Source organism: Pseudoliparis swirei, unplaced genomic scaffold, assembly GCF_029220125.1.
Source record: "Pseudoliparis swirei isolate HS2019 ecotype Mariana Trench unplaced genomic scaffold, NWPU_hadal_v1 hadal_30, whole genome shotgun sequence".
Lineage (NCBI taxonomy): Eukaryota > Metazoa > Chordata > Actinopteri > Perciformes > Liparidae > Pseudoliparis > Pseudoliparis swirei.
Window position 1 is genome coordinate 426,328 of NW_026613266.1, and position 21,100 is coordinate 447,427.

At 46.2% G+C, this 21,100-nt stretch overlaps 2 protein-coding genes across 5 annotated transcripts; both read right to left on the bottom strand.

Moving 5' to 3' along the window:
* Positions 1-1,444: 1,444 nt before the first annotated feature.
* Positions 1,445-12,443, bottom strand: ccdc15 (coiled-coil domain containing 15). 4 transcript variants are annotated; one of them, XM_056410952.1, is made up of 11 exons: positions 11,310-12,443; positions 10,928-11,192; positions 9,819-9,977; positions 9,482-9,586; positions 6,960-7,076; positions 6,785-6,895; positions 6,457-6,570; positions 6,069-6,172; positions 5,755-6,019; positions 5,522-5,670; positions 1,445-1,907 (listed from the first exon to the last, which is right to left on the bottom strand). In XM_056410952.1, exons 2-11 carry the CDS (start codon positions 11,093-11,095, stop codon positions 1,748-1,750), a joined length of 1,452 nt encoding a protein of 483 aa, XP_056266927.1. In that variant the 5' UTR covers positions 11,096-11,192; positions 11,310-12,443; the 3' UTR covers positions 1,445-1,747. The 4 variants fall into 4 exon arrangements, with proteins under 4 accessions (XP_056266927.1, XP_056266928.1, XP_056266930.1 ...); XM_056410953.1 differs by having other exon boundaries at positions 11,283-12,443; XM_056410954.1 differs by lacking the exon at positions 11,310-12,443 and having other exon boundaries at positions 1,765-1,907; positions 5,755-5,949; positions 10,928-11,276.
* A 100-nt stretch (positions 12,444-12,543) lies between these two features.
* Positions 12,544-20,292, bottom strand: psmg1 (proteasome (prosome, macropain) assembly chaperone 1). The gene is made up of 7 exons (XM_056410956.1): positions 20,097-20,292; positions 19,365-19,468; positions 15,566-15,711; positions 14,572-14,634; positions 13,676-13,874; positions 12,776-12,906; positions 12,544-12,685 (listed from the first exon to the last, which is right to left on the bottom strand). The coding sequence occupies exons 1-7, from the start codon at positions 20,213-20,215 to the stop codon at positions 12,608-12,610; spliced, it is 840 nt and encodes a 279-aa protein (XP_056266931.1). The 5' UTR covers positions 20,216-20,292; the 3' UTR covers positions 12,544-12,607.
* Between the last annotated feature and the right edge of the window lie 808 nt (positions 20,293-21,100).

The window sequence follows — 21,100 nt, forward strand, 5'->3', positions numbered from 1 at the left end:
CAGGGGTGATGTGACAGATGGAGGGGTTTTGGTGATGATGCGGCAGCAGCGTTCTGGACCAGTTGGAGCTTATGGAGGAGTTTCTGGGGGAGACCAAAGAGGAGGGAATTGCAATAATCCAAGCCGGAGGTGACAAGAGAGTGGACCAGGATTGCGGTGCTGTTGGGTGTGAGTGAAGGGCGGAGGCGGTTGATATTTCGGAGGTGGAAGTAGGCAGACCGGATGGTGGTGTTGATGTGAGTGTGGAATGACAGTGTGCTGTCGAGGACGACACCCAGACTCTTCGCCTGAGGGGAGGGGGAGACCGAGGAGTTGTCTATTGTAAGGGTGAAACTGGGATGCTTGGTGAGAGTGGACTTGGAGCCAATGAGGACAACCTCGGTTTTATTGCTGTTCAATTTGAGGAAGTTTGAGGTGAACCAGTCTTTGATTTCCTGTAAACAGGCACAGAGGGAGGGGGGCGGGAACGTGGAAGAGGGTTTGGAGGAAACATAGAGTTGGGACTGGAGAACAAATAAAACACTCGATGTATTTGTACTTGAGTATTTATTACAGTTCAGTCATCTGTAATGTGCAGTTAGATTATTAATCTAACGTGTATATAAATCACAACAGATTATTATGATGGGGACTAATGAAGTATTATCTTCTGATGTATTCTTGTGGATTAACCTACCCATCATATATACATTAATGCAAGTTATCTCCACCTTTACCAGCTGCAACATTAAAGTAGTGGACACATTAATCAATAATATAATATATATTATTCTGCATAATGAGTATTATTACTTTCAGTATATTTTGATGTCAACCGTTTGTAGTTTTACGATAATAAAATAAAAGATTTGATTACTTCTTCCACCTTTTTGGAAACACACGTCCCCTGCTGCTGAAATGTGTTTAAATATTTTATTATTATTATATATATGTAGATATATATATATATATATTTAATATAATTAATCTGCAGCAACGCTTCATTGTATATTTGATTATCAGACGACACACGAGGGAGCATTTCACCTTTAAATTCATCAGAAACAGTTTTTGTTATTCAGCCGATTCTACTTTATATAAATAGGGTAGACAAAATCATAGAAACACCTTATAATTCACTTAAGACTGTCAACTGTGATGTGTGCTTTCTATTTCACTCTGCTTGTATTCTTAAACTACATCAACCTGCCAAGGGACTACAGATGGAAACTAGCCTCCTGGTTATAATCTGGCATATTTACATGTACATTGTACTGTCTATCAATATGCACTGTCCCTTATTCTCTAAATAAATAAATAATAATAAAATAAATTAAAAAAAATAATTACTGCCGACCAAAAAAGATGTTTAAAATGATCCACAGTGAAATAAATAGAGATATCTAAATACTGCCAAGACTACAAGATACACGTGTTCCTATTAACAATAAATAAATCAAATGCATCAAATTAAAAAAGACGTTTAATTCAATGTTTTAAGCACAACTCTGAAGACGTCATTCATAGCTCTTGATGATGATTTACTAATCATAGCAGCTTAAAGTTTCTTTATTATCCATTAAGAAGCACTAAAAGTAAATAACTGAGGATTGTGTCTGACATTTAAAATAGATTTAATAAAGAAAGTGTAAGAAAGTAAACAATCCATTTCAATCTCCGACCCCGTAGAGGAGTTCAAATAAATATCATCGTTAAATTCATCTATAAATAAAGATATTAAATCTGTACTGGATGTATTTAGGACAAACTAGAAAGTCTTGAGACGTGACCTGAGCCCTCGAGTCTTCACTAAACGTAGACGCTGAGGCGCCACCTCGACCTTCTCCTCTGGCCGCAGGAGGAACTTCTTCATCTTCTTCACTGCAGCTCCAGACTCAACATGGAGGAGCGCAACGCCCTCGCATACGCTGAGGGTCGGAGAGGTCGGAGAGGTCAGAGAGGTCACGGTGTGATTACATGTACTGGCCGAGTAAAGCTCAATGGGGGGTGAAGCTGAGGGTGAAGTAGGAGGTGAAGCGGGTGTAGCCTGTAGGTGTAGCGGGTGAAGCGGGTGTAGCCTGTAGGTGTAGCGGGTGAAGCGGGTGTAGCCTGTAGGTGTAGCGGGTGAAGCGGGTGTAGCCTGTAGGTGTAGTGGGTGAAGCGGGTGTAGCCTGTAGTGGGTGAAGCGGGTGTAGCCTGTAGGTGTAGCGGGTGAAGCGGGTGTAGCCTGTAGGTGTAGTGGGTGAAGCCTGTAGGTGTAGTGGGTGAAGCGGGTGTAGCCTGTAGGTGTAGCGGGTGAAGCGGGTGTAGCCTGTAGGTGTAGCGGGTGTAGCCTGTAGGTGTAGTGGGTGAAGCGGGTGTAGCCTGTAGGTGTAGGGTGAAGCGGGTGTAGCCTGTAGGTGTAGCGGGTGTAGCCTGTAGGTGTAGCCTGTAGGTGTAGCGGGTGTAGCGGGTGTAGCCTGTAGGTGTAGTGGGTGAAGCGGGTGTAGCCTGTAGGTGTAGCGGGTGTAGCCTGTAGGTGTAGTGGGTGAAGCGGGTGTAGCCTGTAGGTGTAGCGGGTGTAGCCTGTAGGTGTAGTGGGTGAAGCGGGTGTAGCCTGTAGGTGTAGTGGGTGAAGCGGGTGTAGCCTGTAGGTGTAGTGGGTGAAGCGGGTGTAGCCTGTAGGTGTAGCGGGTGTAGCCTGTAGGTGTAGCGGGTGTAGCCTGTAGGTGTAGCGGGTGTAGCCTGTAGGTGTAGTGGGTGAAGCGGGTGTAGCCTGTAGGTGAAGCGGGTGAAGCCTGTAGGTGTAGCGGGTGAAGCGGGTGTAGCCTGTAGGTGTAGCGGGTGTAGCCTGTAGGTGTAGCGGGTGTAGCGGGTGTAGCCTGTAGGTGTAGTGGGTGAAGCGGGTGTAGCCTGTAGGTGTAGCGGGTGTAGCCTGTAGGTGTAGCGGGTGTAGCCTGTAGGTGTAGCGGGTGTAGCGGGTGTAGCCTGTAGGTGTAGCGGGTGTAGCCTGTAGGTGTAGCGGGTGAAGCGGGTGTAGCCTGTAGGTGTAGCGGGTGAAGCGGGTGTAGCCTGTAGGTGTAGCGGGTGAAGCGGGTGTAGCCTGTAGGTGTAGCGGGTGTAGCCTGTAGGTGTAGCGGGTGTAGCCTGTAGGTGTAGCGGGTGAAGCGGGTGTAGCCTGTAGGTGTAGCGGGTGAAGCGGGTGTAGCCTGTAGGTGTAGCGGGTGAAGCGGGTGTAGCCTGTAGGTGTAGCGGGTGAAGCGGGTGTAGCCTGTAGGTGTAGCGGGTGTAGCCTGTAGGTGTAGCGGTGTAGCCTGTAGGTGTAGCGGGTGTAGCCTGTAGGTGGGGGTGTAGCCTGTAGGTGTAGCGGGTGAAGCGGGTGTAGCCTGTAGGTGTAGCGGGTGAAGCGGGTGTAGCCTGTAGGTGTAGCGGGTGTAGCCTGTAGGTGTAGCGGGTGAAGCGGGTGTAGCCTGTAGGTGTAGCCTGTAGGTGTAGCGGGTATAGCGGGTGTAGCCTGTAGGTGTAGTGGGTGTAGCGGGTGTAGCCTGTAGGTGTAGCGGGTGAAGCGGGTGTAGCCTGTAGGTGTAGCGGGTGAAGCGGGTGTAGCCTGTAGGTGTAGCGGGTGAAGCGGGTGTAGCCTGTAGGTGTAGGGTAGCGGGTGTAGCCTGCAGGTGAAGGGTGTAGCCTGTAGGTGTAGCGGGTGTAGCCTGTAGGTGTAGCCGGGTGAAGCGGGTGTAGCCTGTAGGTGTAGCGGGTGTAGCCTGTAGGTGTAGCGGGTGTAGCCTGTAGGTGTAGCGGGTGAAGCGGGTGTAGCCTGTAGGTGTAGCGGGTGTAGCCTGTAGGTGTAGCGGGTGAAGCGGGTGTAGCCTGTAGGTGTAGCGGTGAAAGTGGTGTAGCCTGTAGGTGTAGCGGGTAGGTGTAGCGGGTGCGGTGTAGCCGGTGTAGCGGGTGAAGCGGGTGTAGCCTGTAGGTGTAGCGGGTGAAGCGGGTGTAGCCTGTAGGTGTAGCGGGTGTAGCCTGTAGGTGTAGCGGGTGAAGCGGGTGTAGCCTGTAGGTGTAGCGGGTGAAGCGGGTGTAGCCTGTAGGTGTAGTGGGTGAAGCGGGTGTAGCCTGTAGGTGAAGCGGGTGTAGCCTGTAGGTGTAGCGGGTATAGCGGGTGTAGCCTGTAGGTGTAGCGGGTGTAGCCTGTAGGTGTAGCCTGTAGGTGTAGCGGGTGTAGCGGGTGTAGCCTGTAGGTGTAGTGGGTGAAGCGGGTGTAGCCTGTAGGTGAAGCGGGTGAAGCCTGTAGGTGTAGCGGGTGTAGCCTGTAGGTGTAGCGGGTGTAGCCTGTAGGTGTAGCGGGTGTAGCGGGTGTAGCCTGTAGGTGTAGCGGGTGAAGCGGGTGTAGCCTGTAGGTGTAGCGGGTGAAGCGGGTGTAGCCTGTAGGTGTAGCGGGTGAAGCGGGTGTAGCCTGTAGGTGTAGCGGGTGTAGCGGGTGTAGCCTGTAGGTGTAGTGGGTGTAGCGGGTGTAGCCTGTAGGTGTAGCGGGTATAGCGGGTGTAGCCTGTAGGTGTAGCGGGTGAAGCGGGTGTAGCCTGTAGGTGTAGCGGGTGTAGCGGGTGTAGCCTGTAGGTGTAGCGGGTGAAGCGGGTGTAGCCTGTAGGTGTAGCGGGTGAAGCGGGTGTAGCCTGTAGGTGTAGCGGGTGAAGCGGGTGTAGCCTGCGGGTGAAGCGGGTGTAGCCTGTAGGTGTAGCGGGTGAAGCGGGTGTAGCCTGTAGGTGTAGCGGGTGAAGCGGGTGTAGCCTGTAGGTGTAGCGGGTGTAGCCTGTAGGTGTAGCGGGTGAAGCGGGTGTAGCCTGTAGGTGTAGCGGGTGTAGCCTGTAGGTGTAGTGGGTGAAGCGGGTGAAGCCTGTAGGTGTAGCGGGTGAAGCGGGTGTAGCCTGTAGGTGTAGCGGGTGAAGCGGGTGTAGCCTGTAGGTGTAGTGGGTGTAGCGGGTGTAGCCTGTAGGTGTAGTGGGTGTAGCGGGTGTAGCCTGTAGGTGTAGCGGGTGTAGCCTGTAGGTGTAGCGGGTGAAGCGGGTGTAGCCTGTAGGTGTAGCCTGTAGGTGTAGCGGGTATAGCCTGTAGTGTAGCTGAAGCGGTGTAGCCTGTAGGTGTAGCGGGTAGCGGTGTAGGTGTGTGGTGTAGCCTGTAGGTGTAGCGGTATAGCGGGTGTAGCCTGTAGGTAGCGGCGGTAGCGGGTGTAGCCTGTAGGTGTAGCGGCATAGTGTAGCCTGTAGGTGTAGTGGGTATAGCGGGTGTAGCCTGTAGGTGTAGTGGGTGTAGCGGGTGTAGCCTGTAGGTGTAGTGGGTGTAGCGGGTGTAGCCTGTAGGTGTAGTGGGTGTAGCGTGTAGGTGTAGCGGGTATAGCGGGTGTAGCCTGTAGGTGTAGCGGGTATAGCGGGTGTAGCCTGTAGGTGTAGTGGGTGTAGCGGGTGTAGCCTGTAGGTGTAGTGGGTGTAGCGGGTGTAGCCTGTAGGTGTAGCGGGTATAGCGGGTGTAGCCTGTAGGTGTAGCGGGTGAAGCGGGTGTAGCGTGCGCGTACCTTTGGGGTTGTGGTAGAACACACAGTTGTTGGCGCAGGTGTCGGGGTGCGAGTCCCAGAAGGAGGAGGCGCAGCAGCAGAGGGGAGGCGGCTCCAGCTCCTCCCCACACAGACGCTCCTTCACCTGAGACCGGAGCGCCTCCAGGAACCTGGGAGGAGCCAGCTGGTCAGAGTTCACCTCGACGGGATGACATCTCCTCCGGAGCCCGGAGGCTCCGCCCCCTCCCCGTTACCTTGAAGCTCCTCTCCCTCTCTCCTCCCTCCTCCTCCTCTGCAGCTGCTCCTCTCTCTCCTCCTCCTCCAGCTTCAGGCGCTCCACAATCATCCTCTCTCTCTCCTCCATCTTCTGCCTGACCTCCGCCAGCCGGCCCGCTCTCTCCATCTTCCTCTCCTCCTCCAGACGCATCTGTTCCTTCTCCACTTTGATCCTTCGGAGGAGAAGAGACGATCACGTCCTCTTCATCACAGGACACGATTCTAGGCATAGAGTATCGAGGCCTGTCTGAGAAGAATGAGGTTGTTGTTGTTGTTGTTGTTGTGTTGTCACCTGGCCGTCCTCTGCAGGTGTTTCCGGTTCTGTTGCTTCTCCTTCACTTTCTCTCTCTCCATGTTCATGTACAGACGGCGGAGCGACACGAACTGAGACTGACGCTGCGGGGGAGAGAGGAAGAGGGAGAGAGAGGGAGGGGGAGTACAGAGAGAGAGAGGCAGAAGGGGGGAGAGATAGGAAGAGAGAGAGGGGGGGGAAGAGAAGAAGAGAGAGAGGAGATGGGGGTAGGAGAGAGGGAGAGAGGAAGAGATGGGGGGAATAGAGTGAGGGGGTGGTGAGAGAGAGAGGGAGGAAGGGGGGAGGAGAGAGAGAGAGGTTCTCTCAGTAAAGGGTCTGACCCCACAGGGCTTCCGTCCCTCACAGTTCCGTGTCCTCGGAGGTCTACCTGTCTCCTCAGGTGCTCCTGGTCGGCCAGAGGCCACACGGCCTGCTGAGGGACTCTGCTGGTCTTGGGGTCCGGGGCCCGTGGATCCGGACCCCTCGGCGCCGGCCCAGTCCCCTGGAACCACACGTCAATAAGAACGGGGAACATGTGCGTGTTCTAAAGCGTTTGACCGGCATTTATTATTTAAGGCCAAATCTGAAGCGAAAGTTTCTGTTCAAGGATTTAAAAACCGATATAAAGAGAACAAAGAAACACAAAGAGAGAGAGAGAGAGTGCTTCTGATCCCACAGTGTGCTGTGAAGCTGTTGCATTGTGGGTAATCATTAACCTTTTGCTGAACGAGGGGACATTCATGTTGACCAGTGAAGAGATGATCCTCCTCCTCCTCCTCCTCCTCCTCCTCCTCCCGGTCTGGTTTCTCCCCGCCCGGTGCAGCTTTCTGTCGTGTGCAGAACAGAGGGTGTTTCCCCGCTCCGCTCCTGGAAGAGGAAGCCGTGACTCACATGTCTGGAAGGAGCGACGCTCCAGTCGCCTCCCGGCAGCTCCGCCTCCCCCCGCAGGGGGGGGAGCGTCCGGCAGGCCGCCAGTCTGAGTCGGACCCGCCTCACGCCGCCCGCCGACTGGAAAACCACGGGGACAAAGAATCAGACGGATTCATCACCGGCACGAGATTCTCCATCGCTCACACAGGGAAACAATCGCTCTGACAGAAAACACACAATGAGCAGAACAATGGAGGCCGGAGCGGATATTAAACGAGAAGAAGACAGCGGGACAACACCAAACAATCCACAGTTTAGATCAGCATGTTGAACATGTGGTGGTTTGAGAACTGTGAGCAATGTGGGACATTTCCCCATTCGATTATCTCCCAGCGCCCTCTAGTGGACAAACTATGAACTGCTCGCTCAAGGTTTGTATTTGGCATTTGTGCCTAGTCCAGGGGTGGGCAAACTTTGTGACCTGCGGGCCACATTTGGTTCTGAAATCTGACAGAGGGGCCGGGCCAGGAGCATTTGGACACGCAATGTAATTTATTAAACCTGGAGATTGCGTCTGTTTTTTATACATTTCAATTTAAGGCGCAAAGTTAAAGTAATCAACATTTACTGGAAAGAGATCGATGGAATCACTTTCAACATTCAAAACAAATTATTACCCAACGTAATACTCAAGCTCAATAATTTCTAATTGTTTTAAACCCCGCAAAATAATGGACGGATTGTCCTGAGAGATAGACTGTATTAAATATCCTGCCTGCAGCAGAAACTAGAAAGGGGTCTTTAAAGTCAGGGCGATGTGCGGCGTCATCTGGTCAGCATGTGTATGAACCCGTCACAAACAGACTGACAGCGCTTTACTCGAGAAAATATGACCCTAAAGCTGACAATTGAAGTTAGATTTTTTTAAATTATTCATCTCTTCTGAAAACACACCTTAACTCATGTAGACGAACTGTTTTGGTGTTTGAAATTGGTTTACCAAAGGTCATAGGTTCACAAAAGCAGTGAAATATCTCTATACAATGCTAGACACATGTAATTGCACCTGTCCATCCTGGAGAGGGGTCCTCCTGTTCTCTCCTGAAGGGTTCTTCCCTTTTCCCCCTTGAATGGTTATTTGGGAGTTGTTCCTGATCCGATGTGAGGTCAAAGGTCAGGATGTCTATATGCACAGATTGTAAAGCACTCCGAGACAAATTTGTAATTTGTGAAATTGGGCTATACAAATAAACTGAATTGAATAAATGAGGAAAACCAAATGTTGTATTTACGCTTTTTTAGTAAAAATGATGTGGTCTGTCACACATTCACCAAAATGATAAAGATGGAATGAGAAATGACTTCATATTGCAGATAGTTTCATGGGGTGTGTGCAAATAAAAAATGACCATTATTTTTATTTTTTTTGAAATATGTATTGTACATAAAAAAATAAAAATCTACATTATATACATGTTGTGAAATAGAAAACAGAACACAACTATTGACACAGACTATTTACAATATGGCTTCACTATAATAACATGTCATCGTGTCACGAGACCTCCTTGCTGGCCGGGCAGGTGGAGCTGCAGGTGGAGCTGCAGGTGGAGCTGCAGGTGGAGCTGCAGGTGGAGCTGCAGGTGGAGCTGCAGGCGCTTGTGAATCCTCTCTGTAAAATACAAGACTAGTCAGCACCGCGCACAAGTTACGGACACCGGGACGGACACCGTGACACGTAACGTGTAGTGAAGACTCTTACCCGGTCCAAGTGGACCTCTTCTGGCTGCGTGTTCCTCCTCGTGGCTTTGCAGCCCCTCCAGGCTCCGCGCTGCTCGCCAAAATCACTGCAGCTGTTTTTAAATGAGCCTCACCTGTGAGGTGGGAGGTCCTTTGTGATTTACTGAGTGTTCATTGGTTGTTTTTTTCGCAAAATGTTGACAGACAAACGGATTGACAAATCATGTTGAAGGGTTTTGTGTGACGAGAACTTTCCGCGCCAACGCACACCGGAAGTAAACAAAGTCGCGATTTGGACAAGTTCGGCGGGCCGGATTAAAAAGCCTAAAGGGCCAGATGTGGCCCGCGGGCCGTAGTTTGCCCATGTCTGGCCTAGACCAACAGTCCAGACAATAGAAGTGTTTTGCAGGGTCAACAGAGGTACAAACACACTAATAATAAGAACAAATATTTCAAAAACACACTGTAAACAAGGTGGTAGAATATACAGTCTTAGGTACAGCTTTAAAAAAGCAGGTTATCAACATAAAAAAGGAGGGCAGAGGTTAATAAATAACTAGGCTAGTGCCGAGTGCTGTTACCATCTTGTTAGAAGAAAGAGGGGAAAGGGGGAGTAATATGGGGATATTGCAGATTTTGAGAGGTGAGAGGAGGTTATTTGGGGATATTGCACAAATTAGAATATTGCACATTTTGACAGATTGTACACATTTTTCAATCGTTCTGTTTTTCCATCAATCTGCCTGGCGTTCTCACATCAAAGCAGTAAAGTCCTGTATGTGAATACTGTAACACCCTCTCACCTGGCGAGGGCTCCTCTGTTGTGCAGCACCTCCCTCAGACACGGGCCCCCCCCCCCCATGCTGGGTCCACACCTGCTGGTGAGGGCTGCTCCTGTCAGGTGGGGCCTGGACACAAACACGTGTAGAAGTTCATCCAGCCGGCCAGCAGGGGGCTCGGCCTGCTGCATCGTGCCCATGAAGATGACGAGTTCATTTCTCGATGAGTCGGTTAAACAACAAAACAAACAGAATTTTAAAAATGAGGATGTTCCCACATCTGTGTTTCTCATTGTAAATGAAGCTCGAGACAGTAACTGATATCCAATGTTGAAATCCCCCCCCCTCTATCGATTCGTACCTCATGAACACTCCGTCTGGAGTCTCTCGGCTGCCTCTTCTGGCTGCAGTGAGCTCGCTGTGCCACACGGTGGCGCACTTCATCCTGAAACCGTTGCAGACCTTCTTCAGTCTCCCTCCTCTTCTCTGACTGGATCTCCTCGGTGAGCGACGCCAGAGCCTGAAGGAGACAGTGGATCACTGAGCACCCAGGGGGGGGGGGGGGATCAGTACATGGCATTGTCTTGACCGCTGGTAAGAGGGTATGTTATTAAAAGGTGAGGTTAGCTTTCAAAAATATCATTTATTATAATATAATTTCCAAAATGTGAAACATTTGACTTATTTTCAGTCACATTAAAGACAAAGGGCATTTTGAGTTTCATATACTATTGAAACAAGGATGTTCTTAGTGTTCTAAAGACTTCACATCATCTCTGTAGCCAAAATAAACAAACATGTCACTGAACTGTGTAACTGTAAAGTGTCCCGGTCTGGGGCCGAGACTCATGTGACCTTACCGGACCAATCAATGAGAGCTGCCACATCAATTCATCAATTGGACCAGTGACACAATTGATCTGCAACTATTTTGATTACTGATCATTTCACTAATTATTATAATTCTCTGGTTTCAGCTTCTTTTAAATCATATTGTCTGATTCTCTCTTCTTTGGTTATGAGGCACTAGTTCTCTACTTTTACCTTATTTTCATATTGTTCAATGTTTACAGCACTAGATTAATTTAAAAGCTAAAGTTTACTAATCCACTTATAGGAATTAGCAATACAACATAAACATTGTGTGGGGTTAGGGTAACCCCCGCCTGCGCGAGATTTTTTTTTGACTGGAGCACACTCCGGGGGCCAGTCCAAAGCAGCTCGGGGACCGGATTCAGCCCGCGGGCCGCCTATTGAAGAGCCCTGCCATACAGCAAAGGATAAACGCCCTGTTTAATAAATAATGCGCACCAGGCACCAGCGGTGATTGAGAAGTGGGTATACGCGATGCTGACTGAAGAATAAGTGGGTATACGCCACTGACATCTATAGTTACAGACATATAGAACTCATAAGCTCCTCCCACTGATTAACGACGACGTCATCGCTCACGGTCTCCCAGCGACTCACCCACGGGTGCTCCAGGTCGTGTCCGTCCTCCACCCAGGCTCCCACCGCCACCACCGCCTGGTTCCGCTCGGCCAGCACCCTGCTGGCCCCCCGGGGCGCGGGCTGCTCGTGGCCCCGGCTCCCGGAGGCTCTGCCCCGGCAGCGAGTGGACGTCACGCGGCCGCTCATCGTTAGCCTCCTTAGCTCCAAGCTAACGCGTCCCTTTGGATGTCTTCTTGGGATGCGGTCGTCGTAACGTTAGTTTTACGCTGACGTGATGGGAGTCCTGTGCGCATATATAGAGATGTATATTCACTGTTTGAGTTGTCCAACAAACACAAAACAAGACTTACAGTTTGTGTTGACAGTAAATTACCAACTGATTTGTTTGAGTTTCGCTCACTTCGTCTTCTTTGAATTTCCGGCGTTGGCCAAAGAGCTCGCTGGCGCACTACCGCCCCCATGCGGACAGAAATATATCTAGATAGATAGATAGATAGATATATACTTTATTAATCCCCAAGGGGAAATTTGTCGTGACAGTAGCAGCAACACACAAGAATAAAAACAAAACACAAAATATAAGAAACAGGGATGAAAGATATAGAAGTATACAAGTAAAATAAAAGTAAAATACAAAACAAAATATATATGTAAATATACAACACACATGCATATACAACACTGACAAATCAAATACAAAAAATATTAAATATAGACAGAGTGCAAAAAGCAAAGTGTGTGTATGAGTGCAGAGCAAATGAAATGAAATGTGTGTGTATGTGTGTAGTGCAAACAAATGAGATGTGTGAAGTGCAGATCAACATAGTGTAAGTATTCAGTTATTGTTGTAGTTATTGCACTATGATCTGGCAAGAGGTGATCTGTTGTAGAGCCTCATAGCCTGTACGCTATGTATGTAGGTAAAGAATACACCTCACAAGCTGAAACATTCAAGTGATTAAAGTTATATAAATGGAGCAATAATAACAATTTCATATTATACAAATTATTTAATAAATGATATTGTGCATATGGATAACTTAATTGTTCTTGTGTGTCCATACTGTGGAGGACAATAAATGATCTCTCACTGCCAGCTCCTCATACAAGCAGCCAGTTTAATGAGTGAGGAGTTGAGTTTAGACTCAGCCCAAATAAATATGTTTTTATATTCTATTTGTTATGTTGGTCTTCAGTGTAGAACTCAGACCCTCTGCATTTAAAATAAGTGACACGGTTTGTTAAAAGTTTTCACTTGAGAATAAACTTTTTGTGCAGTGTTTGGATACCAAACACAGTAGATGCAAACTTGTCATAACTGAAAAAGATAGTAGACACACACACAGATGTGTATATATATATCTTATCCCGAGATAAATAAGCTTATATTCATTGTTAATTCAGAAATCAGTGGGATACAAACACATGACGCAATGTGGATGTAAAGTAATAAAAAATGTGGTCTCCTTGTTCATCAAATCAGCTGAAAACAGGATGACCTGTATCTCTGGAGAAAGACATCTTCATCATGGAGAGAGGGGAGCGGTCTCCAGAGAGATGCATGACGCTGGAGCTCCTGGTCAGAATGCTTTTGATTCAGTTGACAAGTCATTAAACTGCTATTTACACAGAGGCTTTCTTTACTTAATTTATTACAAATTGACAGTATTTTACCACAGGAAAATAGAATGAACATGTTTAGATGTAAAGATTACTCTGGATGTTGGTGGATCGGACAAACTTGCGGAGGACGTCTGAGCTCGGAGACGGGTCCAACTGAGAGGAGAAGATCCAGATGTTAAGGATGAGGCCAACAGGGCCCCGCTGCCGGCCTCCCCCTCAGGTGAGGATAGAAAAGCAGCTCACCTGGATCGACTCGCCGAGCTTGGTCAGAGCGGGTTTGAAGGTCTCCATGGTGACGGAGTCCGGGCCGGAGACGTCGCTGTAGCACTGGTACACAGCGGCGGCGATGCGGTGCACCTGGCAGTGGTTCAGCACTGAGGGAACAGAACCAGAGAAGAAACTGTTGACTCGAGTCCCTGAAAGTGTTGCTCCAGTTCTTTAAGCTGACGACTCTTTGTTTGGACTTTCTGCGTCTTCACGGGAACCAAAATGAGTAAATGTGGATGAAGGACAGGGAGCTCAGTTGAGTGGAGAGCAGCAGGATTCCTCCTCCTCCTCCTCCTCCTCCTCCTCCTCACTTGAAGTCTGCGAGGCAATCACGCTCAGAATTAACGAGGTCAGTAATATCACCTCTTGAAGGTTTTTTTTATTTTCCGTCAGTCGTCAGTCGAGGAAAGTAAGATTCAGTCCATCTGTCGCTAATGAAAAGAAAAATGGCCAAAAATAAATCGTCTTACAGAACGGTCGACTCGAGGTGGACGGCTGCTCTCACGAGGAGCCAGAGACAAGACGTCACCACAGCCTATCATTTCCATTTGACATATTTTATTCTAAATTCTCCACTATGGTTAGAAGTTGAGGGCTTAAGACGTGGCTGAAATGACAGCGGACACGTCACATCTCAACATGCATCTCTACAGACGGGGCTCCGTCCGCTCTCCATGGATATTCACCAATGACAAGGCTATCGGCTTTTTCCCGCTCCAAAATATCCCGATTATATTTATCATCCGTTGACTTCCACTCGAGAGGCAAAAGAAGGCAGATATGAAGAGGATCGTTTTTAAAACTTATTTAAGGACGAGAGGAACGACCTGGCCAGTGATGCAAGTTAGAGACGGTGCAGGTGTAACACAGTCGTACCTGCAGCTGGAAGTCCAGTGACGATGTTGGGCTGCTCCAGTGAGCGGCAGACGGGCCGCTCAAGGTGAGCGGCGCTGTGGAGCGAGCGCAGGAAGGGGGCGGAGCTACTGCACAGGTAGTCTGCCGTCTTGTACTCGGCCACGGGGCTGTCTGACAGCACCGTCACGGTCAGCTGCCTGTGCTGCAGGCAGTCAAACACCTGAGAGGGAGGGAGGGGGGAGAGAGAGAGACAGAGGGAGAGAGGGAGTGAGTGAGAGAGAATAATAATAATAATTCAGATTTCTATAGAGCTTTTGTGAGTACCCAAAGACACTTAATATATAGAGAGCGAGAAATAGAGAGATATACATACATATAGAGATACATATAGAGAGAGAGAGAGATATAGAGAGAGATACATATAGAGAGAGACATAGAGAGAGAGAGAGACAGACAGAGACATAGAGAGAGACAGAGACAGAGAGAGACAGACAGAGAGACATATAGAGACAGACACATATAAAGAGAGCCATATAGAGAAAGAGATATAAAGACATAGAGAGATATAGAGAGAGACACATATAGAGAGAGATAGAGAGACAAAGAGATACATATAAAGAGAGAGACATATAGAGAGAGAGACAGAGACAAAGAGAGAGAGACATAGAGAGATAGAGAGAGAGAGAGAGACATATAGAGAGAGAGAGACAGAGACATAGAGAGAGAGAGAGAGAGAGAGAGCATCAACCTCACCTGTTGTGCATGTCCATCATCCCTGAAGCAACATAGCATCAAAAGGAGGCCTCTGCCCTCAGGTGCATCTCTTTAGGAGAGACAGGTGATAGAAACCTTCAGGGCTGACCGCTGCCCCCCCGCTGAACCACCTCATGACATCACCGTGCAGGTGATGAACGTACCTTCTCCGCCCACTGGAACAGCTGGTCCTCTGCTATGAAGCACGTCGCCTTGCAGATCAAAACCTTCAGGGAGCACAAAGCAACACGTGACGCAACGTTGAGACGGACAAGTGGAACTCTGAAGGAGAAACGGGCCGATCCGACGGATGACAAACTGAAAGAGACACGACCACACACTGATCTCTTCTTTTGGTAACCATGACTACAAGAGTTCGGTCTTTTCCTCACTTGGAAATGTACTTTTTAATGTAATAATTCACCCGTCTCTCTGTGGGAGTTTCATCACAAGCAGATGGCCAACAGAGAGGTCTGGTATTGTGTTTCAAACTGGGTCTCAGGATACATTTAAGAACATGGGACGACTTAATATCAATTAAATATCATGATCGTCCTGCAGCCAACAGACTATTGCTGTTTATATTATTCATATAATTATGTTGTTAGATGCATCTGCAGCTTTTGGTTGCCTAAAATAAAAATATATCTGCCCTCTTAAGTTAGCTGATATTTTGAGCGAGTCGAGTCGGTTTAGTAACAACGATAAGAAACGTTAAAAAGCTTCATTACTGTCGTAGTAGTTTGGTTTTTCTAATGGTTTGTGAAAGTGTAATCTCAGGAGCATTAGCTCTCGTCCAGCCTCAGGAGAAGTGCTGCTGCTGTTTTTCACAGATCCAACCAAAACTAATCCAGTTTCACTGGTTGCCTGTTTGTACATTCCCTCCTTTCCCAGTTGTAATTTCCCTTGTGCTGATGATCATTATTATTATTACCACTCATCCATTGGCCCTTCAGCATTGAAGCTTGGCCAGCTTGTTTTTGCTGCTGTTGCTAATGGCAACCTGGCAGCTGATGGAGGAGCGTCTCGTTATCCACTCCATGAGAGGTCTTTGAGAACATGTGCTATTATTATGCAATAAATTCTACAAATATTAGTACAAGCTCAGCCACAGACTCATTAAATGTGATGATTATTACTGCTCGGCGTGTCACTCACTGACGGGTTGTCCTTGTTTCTGTGGAACACGCACGCCGACTCCTCGCCCGTCGTCCCGGTTACCGCGCGGCTCCTCTCGTTCCACGCGGAGGCGTGACCCACCGCCTCCCAGAGCTCAGAGGTGGGAACGTACGCCGACAGGAACCCTGGAGGGGGGGGGAGACATATAGAGAGAGAGACATATAGAGAGAGACATATAGAGAGAGAGAGAGAGAGAGAGACATATAGAGAGAGAGACATATAGAGAGAGAAATAGAGACATAGAGAGAGACATATAGAGAGAGAGAGACATATAGAGAGAGACATATAGAGAGAGAGAGAGAAATAGAGACATATAGAGAGAGAGAGACATATAGAGAGAGAGAGAAATAGAGAGACATATAGAGAGAGAGAGAGACATATAGAGAGAGAGAGAGAAATAGAGAGACATATAGAGAGAGAGAGAGACATATAGAGAGAGATAGAGAGACATATAGAGAGAGAGAGGCTCAGCTCACATGGGACAGGATATTATTCTCTTCACAATCAATTTATTGTATATATATATATACACATATATATATATTAGTGCTGTGAAAAATAACGCATTAACTCAGTTAATTAAATTACAGGATTAACTAGTTGTTGTTTTTTAACGCATGCGCAGAATGAGCTTCCAATCCGTCTGCTGTTGGTCGTCTCTCCAGCAGCGTGTCATTCTGTCTCTACTGTCGCGTTAACACGACTCCGATCTCCGTCTCGTGCGCCGCAGAGCTCGGATGCCGGCGTGTGCGCGCACATCGGGACGAAAAAAAGTCACTTGCAGTTATGTGCCCCTCTGTGTATGAATGTATATATGTGATTAATCATGATTAATCCACAGAAACCTGTGATTAACCTGATTAAAAATGTTAATCGTTTCACAGCCCTAATATATATACACACATGTATATATATATATATAGACATGTATATACATACATGTCTATATATATAAATATATATATACACACATACATATATATATATGCATATATATATATATATTGACAATCAATAATTTATGTGGGATGTAAAACGTTAGATTGGGCTATATTATACTAAACTAGTTAAGTTAAGTTGATCATTTTCACAACAGGATCATGGAAACAAACATTGATTTCATTTATTTATTTAAAAAACACCCAATGTTCAATATATTGTCTTTATTACCAATCAAAGTGTCGTTACTGAGCTTATATCTTTAAAAAAAAGACGGAACACAATTCCTGGTAATCTATGTTATTGCAGAGCTAACTCTGGATTCCTGTGTGTTCCCTCTCGGGAGCATTTCATGATAACGTGTTCTCATGATGACGTGTTCTCATGATGACGTGTTCTCATGATAACGTGTGTTCATGATAATGTGTTCTCATGAGAACGTGTGTTCTCACGATAACGTGTGTTCTCACGATAACGTGTGTTCTCACGATAACTTGTGTTCTCACGATAACGTGTTCTCACGATAATGTGTTCTCATAACGTGTGTTCTCATAACGTGTGTTCTCATAACGTGTGTTCTCATGATAATGTGTTCTCATGATAACGTGTTCTCATGATAACTTGTGTTCTCACGATAACGTGTTCTCACGATAATGTGTTCTCATAACGTGTGTTCTCATAACGTGTGTTCTCATAACGTGTGTTCTCATGATAATGTGTTCTCATGATAACGTGTTCTCACGATAACGTGTTCTCACGATAACTTGTGTTCTCACGATAACGTGTTCTCATGATAACGGGTGTTCTCATGATAACATGTTCTCATGATAACATGTTCTCATGATAACATGTTCTCATGATAACGTGTTCTCATGATAACATGTTCTCATGATAACGTGTTCTCATGATAACGTGTTCTCATGATAACGTGTTCTCATGATAACGTGTTCTCATGATAACGGTGTTCTCAGGTCGTGTTCTCATGATAATGTGTTCTCATGATAATGTGTTCTCAGGTCGTGTTCTCATGATAACGCGTGTTCTCATGATAACGTGTTCTCATGATAATGTGTTCTCAGGTCGTGTTCTCATGATGTCGTGTTCTCATGATAACGTGTGTTCTCATGATAACGTGTTCTCATGATAACGTGTTCTCAGGTCGTGTTCTCATGATAACGTGTTCTCATGATAACGTGTTCTCATGATAATGTGTTCTCATGATAACGTGTTCTCATGATAACGTTTTCTCATGATAATGTGTTCTCAGGTCGTGTTCTCATGATAACGTGTTCTCATGATAACGGGTGTTCTCATGATAACGGGTGTTCTCATGATAACGTGTTCTCATGATAATGTGTTCTCAGGTCGTGTTCTCATGATAACGTGTTCTCATGATAACGTGTTCTCATGATAACGTGTTCTCATGATAACGTGTTCTCATGATAACGTGTGTTCTCATGATAACGTGTTCTCATGATAACGTGTTCTCATGATAACGTGTTCTCATGATAACGTGTTCTCATGATAACGTGTGTTCTCATGATAACGTGTTCTCATGATAACGTGTTCTCATGATAACGTGTTCTCATGATAACGTGTTCTCATGATAACGTGTGTTCTCATGATAACGTGTTCTCATGATAACGTGTGTTCTCATGATAACGTGTTCTCTCATGATAACGTGTTCTCATGATAACGTGTTCTCATGATAACGGGTGTTCTCATGAGAACACATTATCATGATAACGTGTTCTCATGATAATGTGTTCTCATGATAACGGGTGTTCTCATGATAACGGGTGTTCTCATGATAACGTGTTCTCATGATAACGGGTGTTCTCATGATAACGGGTGTTCTCATGATAACGGGTGTTCTCATGATAACGTGTTCTCATGATAACGTGTGTTCTCATGATAACGTGTGTTCTCATGATAACGTGTTCTCATGATAACGTGTTCTCATGATAACGTGTTCTCATGATAACGTGTTCTCATGATAACGTGTTCTCATGATAACATGTGTTCTCATGATAACATGTGTTCTCATGATAACGGGTGTTCTCATGATAACGTGTGTTCTCATGATAACGGGTGTTCTCATGATAACGGGTGTTCTCATGATAACATGTGTTCTCATGATAACGTGTTCTCATGATAACGTGTTCTCATGATAACGTGTTCTCATGATAACATGTGTTCTCATGATAACGTGTTCTCATGATAACGTGTTCTCATGATAACGGGTGTTCTCATGATAACGTGTGTTCTCTCATGATAACGTGTTCTCTCATGATAACGTGTTCTCATGATAACGTGTGTTCTCATGATAACATGTGTTCTCATGATAACATGTGTTCTCATGATAACGTGTTCTCACGATAACGGGTGTTCTCACGATAACGGGTGTTCTCATGATAACGTGTGTTCTCTCATGATAACGTGTTCTCTCATGATAACGTGTTCTCATGATAACGGGTGTTCTCATGATAACGGGTGTTCTCATGATAACGGGTGTTCTCATGATAACGGGTGTTCTCATGATAACGGGTGTTCTCATGATAACGGGTGTTCTCATGATAACATGTGTTCTCACGATAACGGGTGTTCTCACGATAACGGGTGTTCTCACGATAACGTGTTCTCACGATAACGTGTTCTCACGATAACGGGTGTTCTCACGATAACGGGTGTTCTCACGATAACGGGTGTTCTCACGATAACGGGTGTTCTCACGATAACGGGTGTTCTCACGATAACGGGTGTTCTCACGATAACGGGTGTTCTCACGATAACGGGTGTTCTCACGATAACGGGTGTTCTCAGGTGGCGGCTCACTCACGGGCAGCGTTCTGTCCCACGGCGAGGACGAAGGCGGAGCACGGCAGCTTGTTCCCGGACTTCAGCTCCTGGGAGACTTCAGGGCTCCAGTGCAGACGAACCTCCCTGATGAGGAGTGGGCACAAGACACGCTTACATATCTGCACTGGACTCCCTCGAGGCTCCAGGGCCCTGCAGAGAACTTCCTGAACTCAAGTAATCTGCCAGCAGATTGTAAGCAACATGTTTACTAGTTCTCACGCTTTCCTCATATGTTATTATTAATAAAGTATTTATATACAATACTATGTTATTAATCCACTCAGCCACAAAACATTACATTTGCTTCTTTCATCTGTTGAACTGCATTAACTAGTATTATGTTATTTAGCTGCTCTCATTTATATAAATGAAAAGACCTGTCAGTATTAAACAAAAACAGTTCAACAGCACCAAAAACTATCGTGAAGTTAATGAATAACTCACTCGCGTTACATGTTAACAATGACATGAATTAATCCTTGAAACATAATAAATACAAAAATAACCTCTGCATATATACTATATATAATATATATACGGAGAGCACTCTAATTCCCTACATTAGCTAGTTCAAATGAAAGTGTGTTGTTTTAATAACGTTAATGTTAAATGCACGTGTCATGTTCGCTTGATCTTCCGTGTGATGCTAACCGAGTGAACTCACTTCATCTCACGTCTCGATGCTAACAGGCTAATGCTACCTCACCGTTACCTCTTCTCCTCCAGTTCTCTGTGGATTTCTTCGTCTTCTTCGTTGTCGTCGAGCTCCTCGTCGTCTTCCTCCACGGCTCGAGAATACACCGACAAAACCTCCCCGAAGAACGTCGCCATGATCACTTCGGTCACCGGAGGGAAAGCGAAGGTTTAGCTAGCGGCTCGGGACGAGCGGCCATGACACACATCCGCTACTTCCGGTACTTCCGCACCGCATCAAAATAAAAGCTTTCCATTCTGTGTCCTTCAGAGTAAAAACAGCATCTAAACAAACTCGGATAAAAATAAAATAAGATAAGACTATATTTAGGGAGGGAATCATAGAAGCAGAGACAGGAACAAGAACGTACCTAATTAAATTAATAAGTAAAAAAGAAAAAAAACATTAAATAAAAACCTGTACATTATAAACATTGTAAAAATACTCAATGATAAAAACAAATAGTAGAAATATTCAATATAAATGCAATATATCCAGAATAGTTCTAGTGATGCAACTTGGAATCCTGAATAAATGTGTGTAAATATCCTCCAGCAATTACAACAAATAAACCAACCACGAAATGTGAATAATACAATAGTGCAATACAGCAAAGGTTAATGTAATGATTAATGCAGGTTGTTTTATACATGAGGAGGGTGGATGTGACTGTATAGATATACATTGTGCTTATATATATATCTATATTTGATAGATATCTTGTTAAAAATGTAAACTAAAAATATATATCACTGGTACAGTGGATGTTTATTGCCTGGGGAATATTCGTCACACTTTACGTGTAGCCTATGGACCTTAGAGTATTAATTAAAGATAGACATAGCATTCTCCAACAAATGCGATTTGATTCAATATTTAAAATGCACAGAAATGCCTTCAGCCGAGCAGCTTAGACAAACAGCCTGTACATGCACAAAGACACTGAACACGATCCCCGTGGGGAGCTGCGGCCCGGCTGCATGCGTGAGGACTGCCTCTCTGCTCACTTAAATCCATGTATC

Bases quoted from the DNA above. Each gene is read 5' to 3' on its own strand.
- ccdc15 (XM_056410952.1), bottom strand. From the start codon at position 11,095: ATGAGCGGCCGCGTGACGTCCACTCGCTGCCGGGGCAGAGCCTCCGGG. The intron at 9,587-9,818 runs GTACGAATCGAT...GTTTGTGTCCAG, and splicing joins CCAGACGGAGTGTTCATGAG to GCCCCACCTGACAGGAGCAG. The intron at 5,671-5,754 runs GTAACGGGGAGG...GGCTCCTCCCAG, and splicing joins AGAGGGAGAGGAGCTTCAAG to GTTCCTGGAGGCGCTCCGGT.
- psmg1 (XM_056410956.1), bottom strand. From the start codon at position 20,215: ATGGCGACGTTCTTCGGGGAGGTTTTGTCGGTGTATTCTCGAGCCGTG. The intron at 15,712-19,364 runs GTGAGTGAGCCG...CCCCCCCTCCAG, and splicing joins CGTGGGACAGAACGCTGCCC to GGTTCCTGTCGGCGTACGTT. The intron at 14,635-15,565 runs GTGAGTGACACG...TGCTCCCTGAAG, and splicing joins GAAACAAGGACAACCCGTCA to GTTTTGATCTGCAAGGCGAC.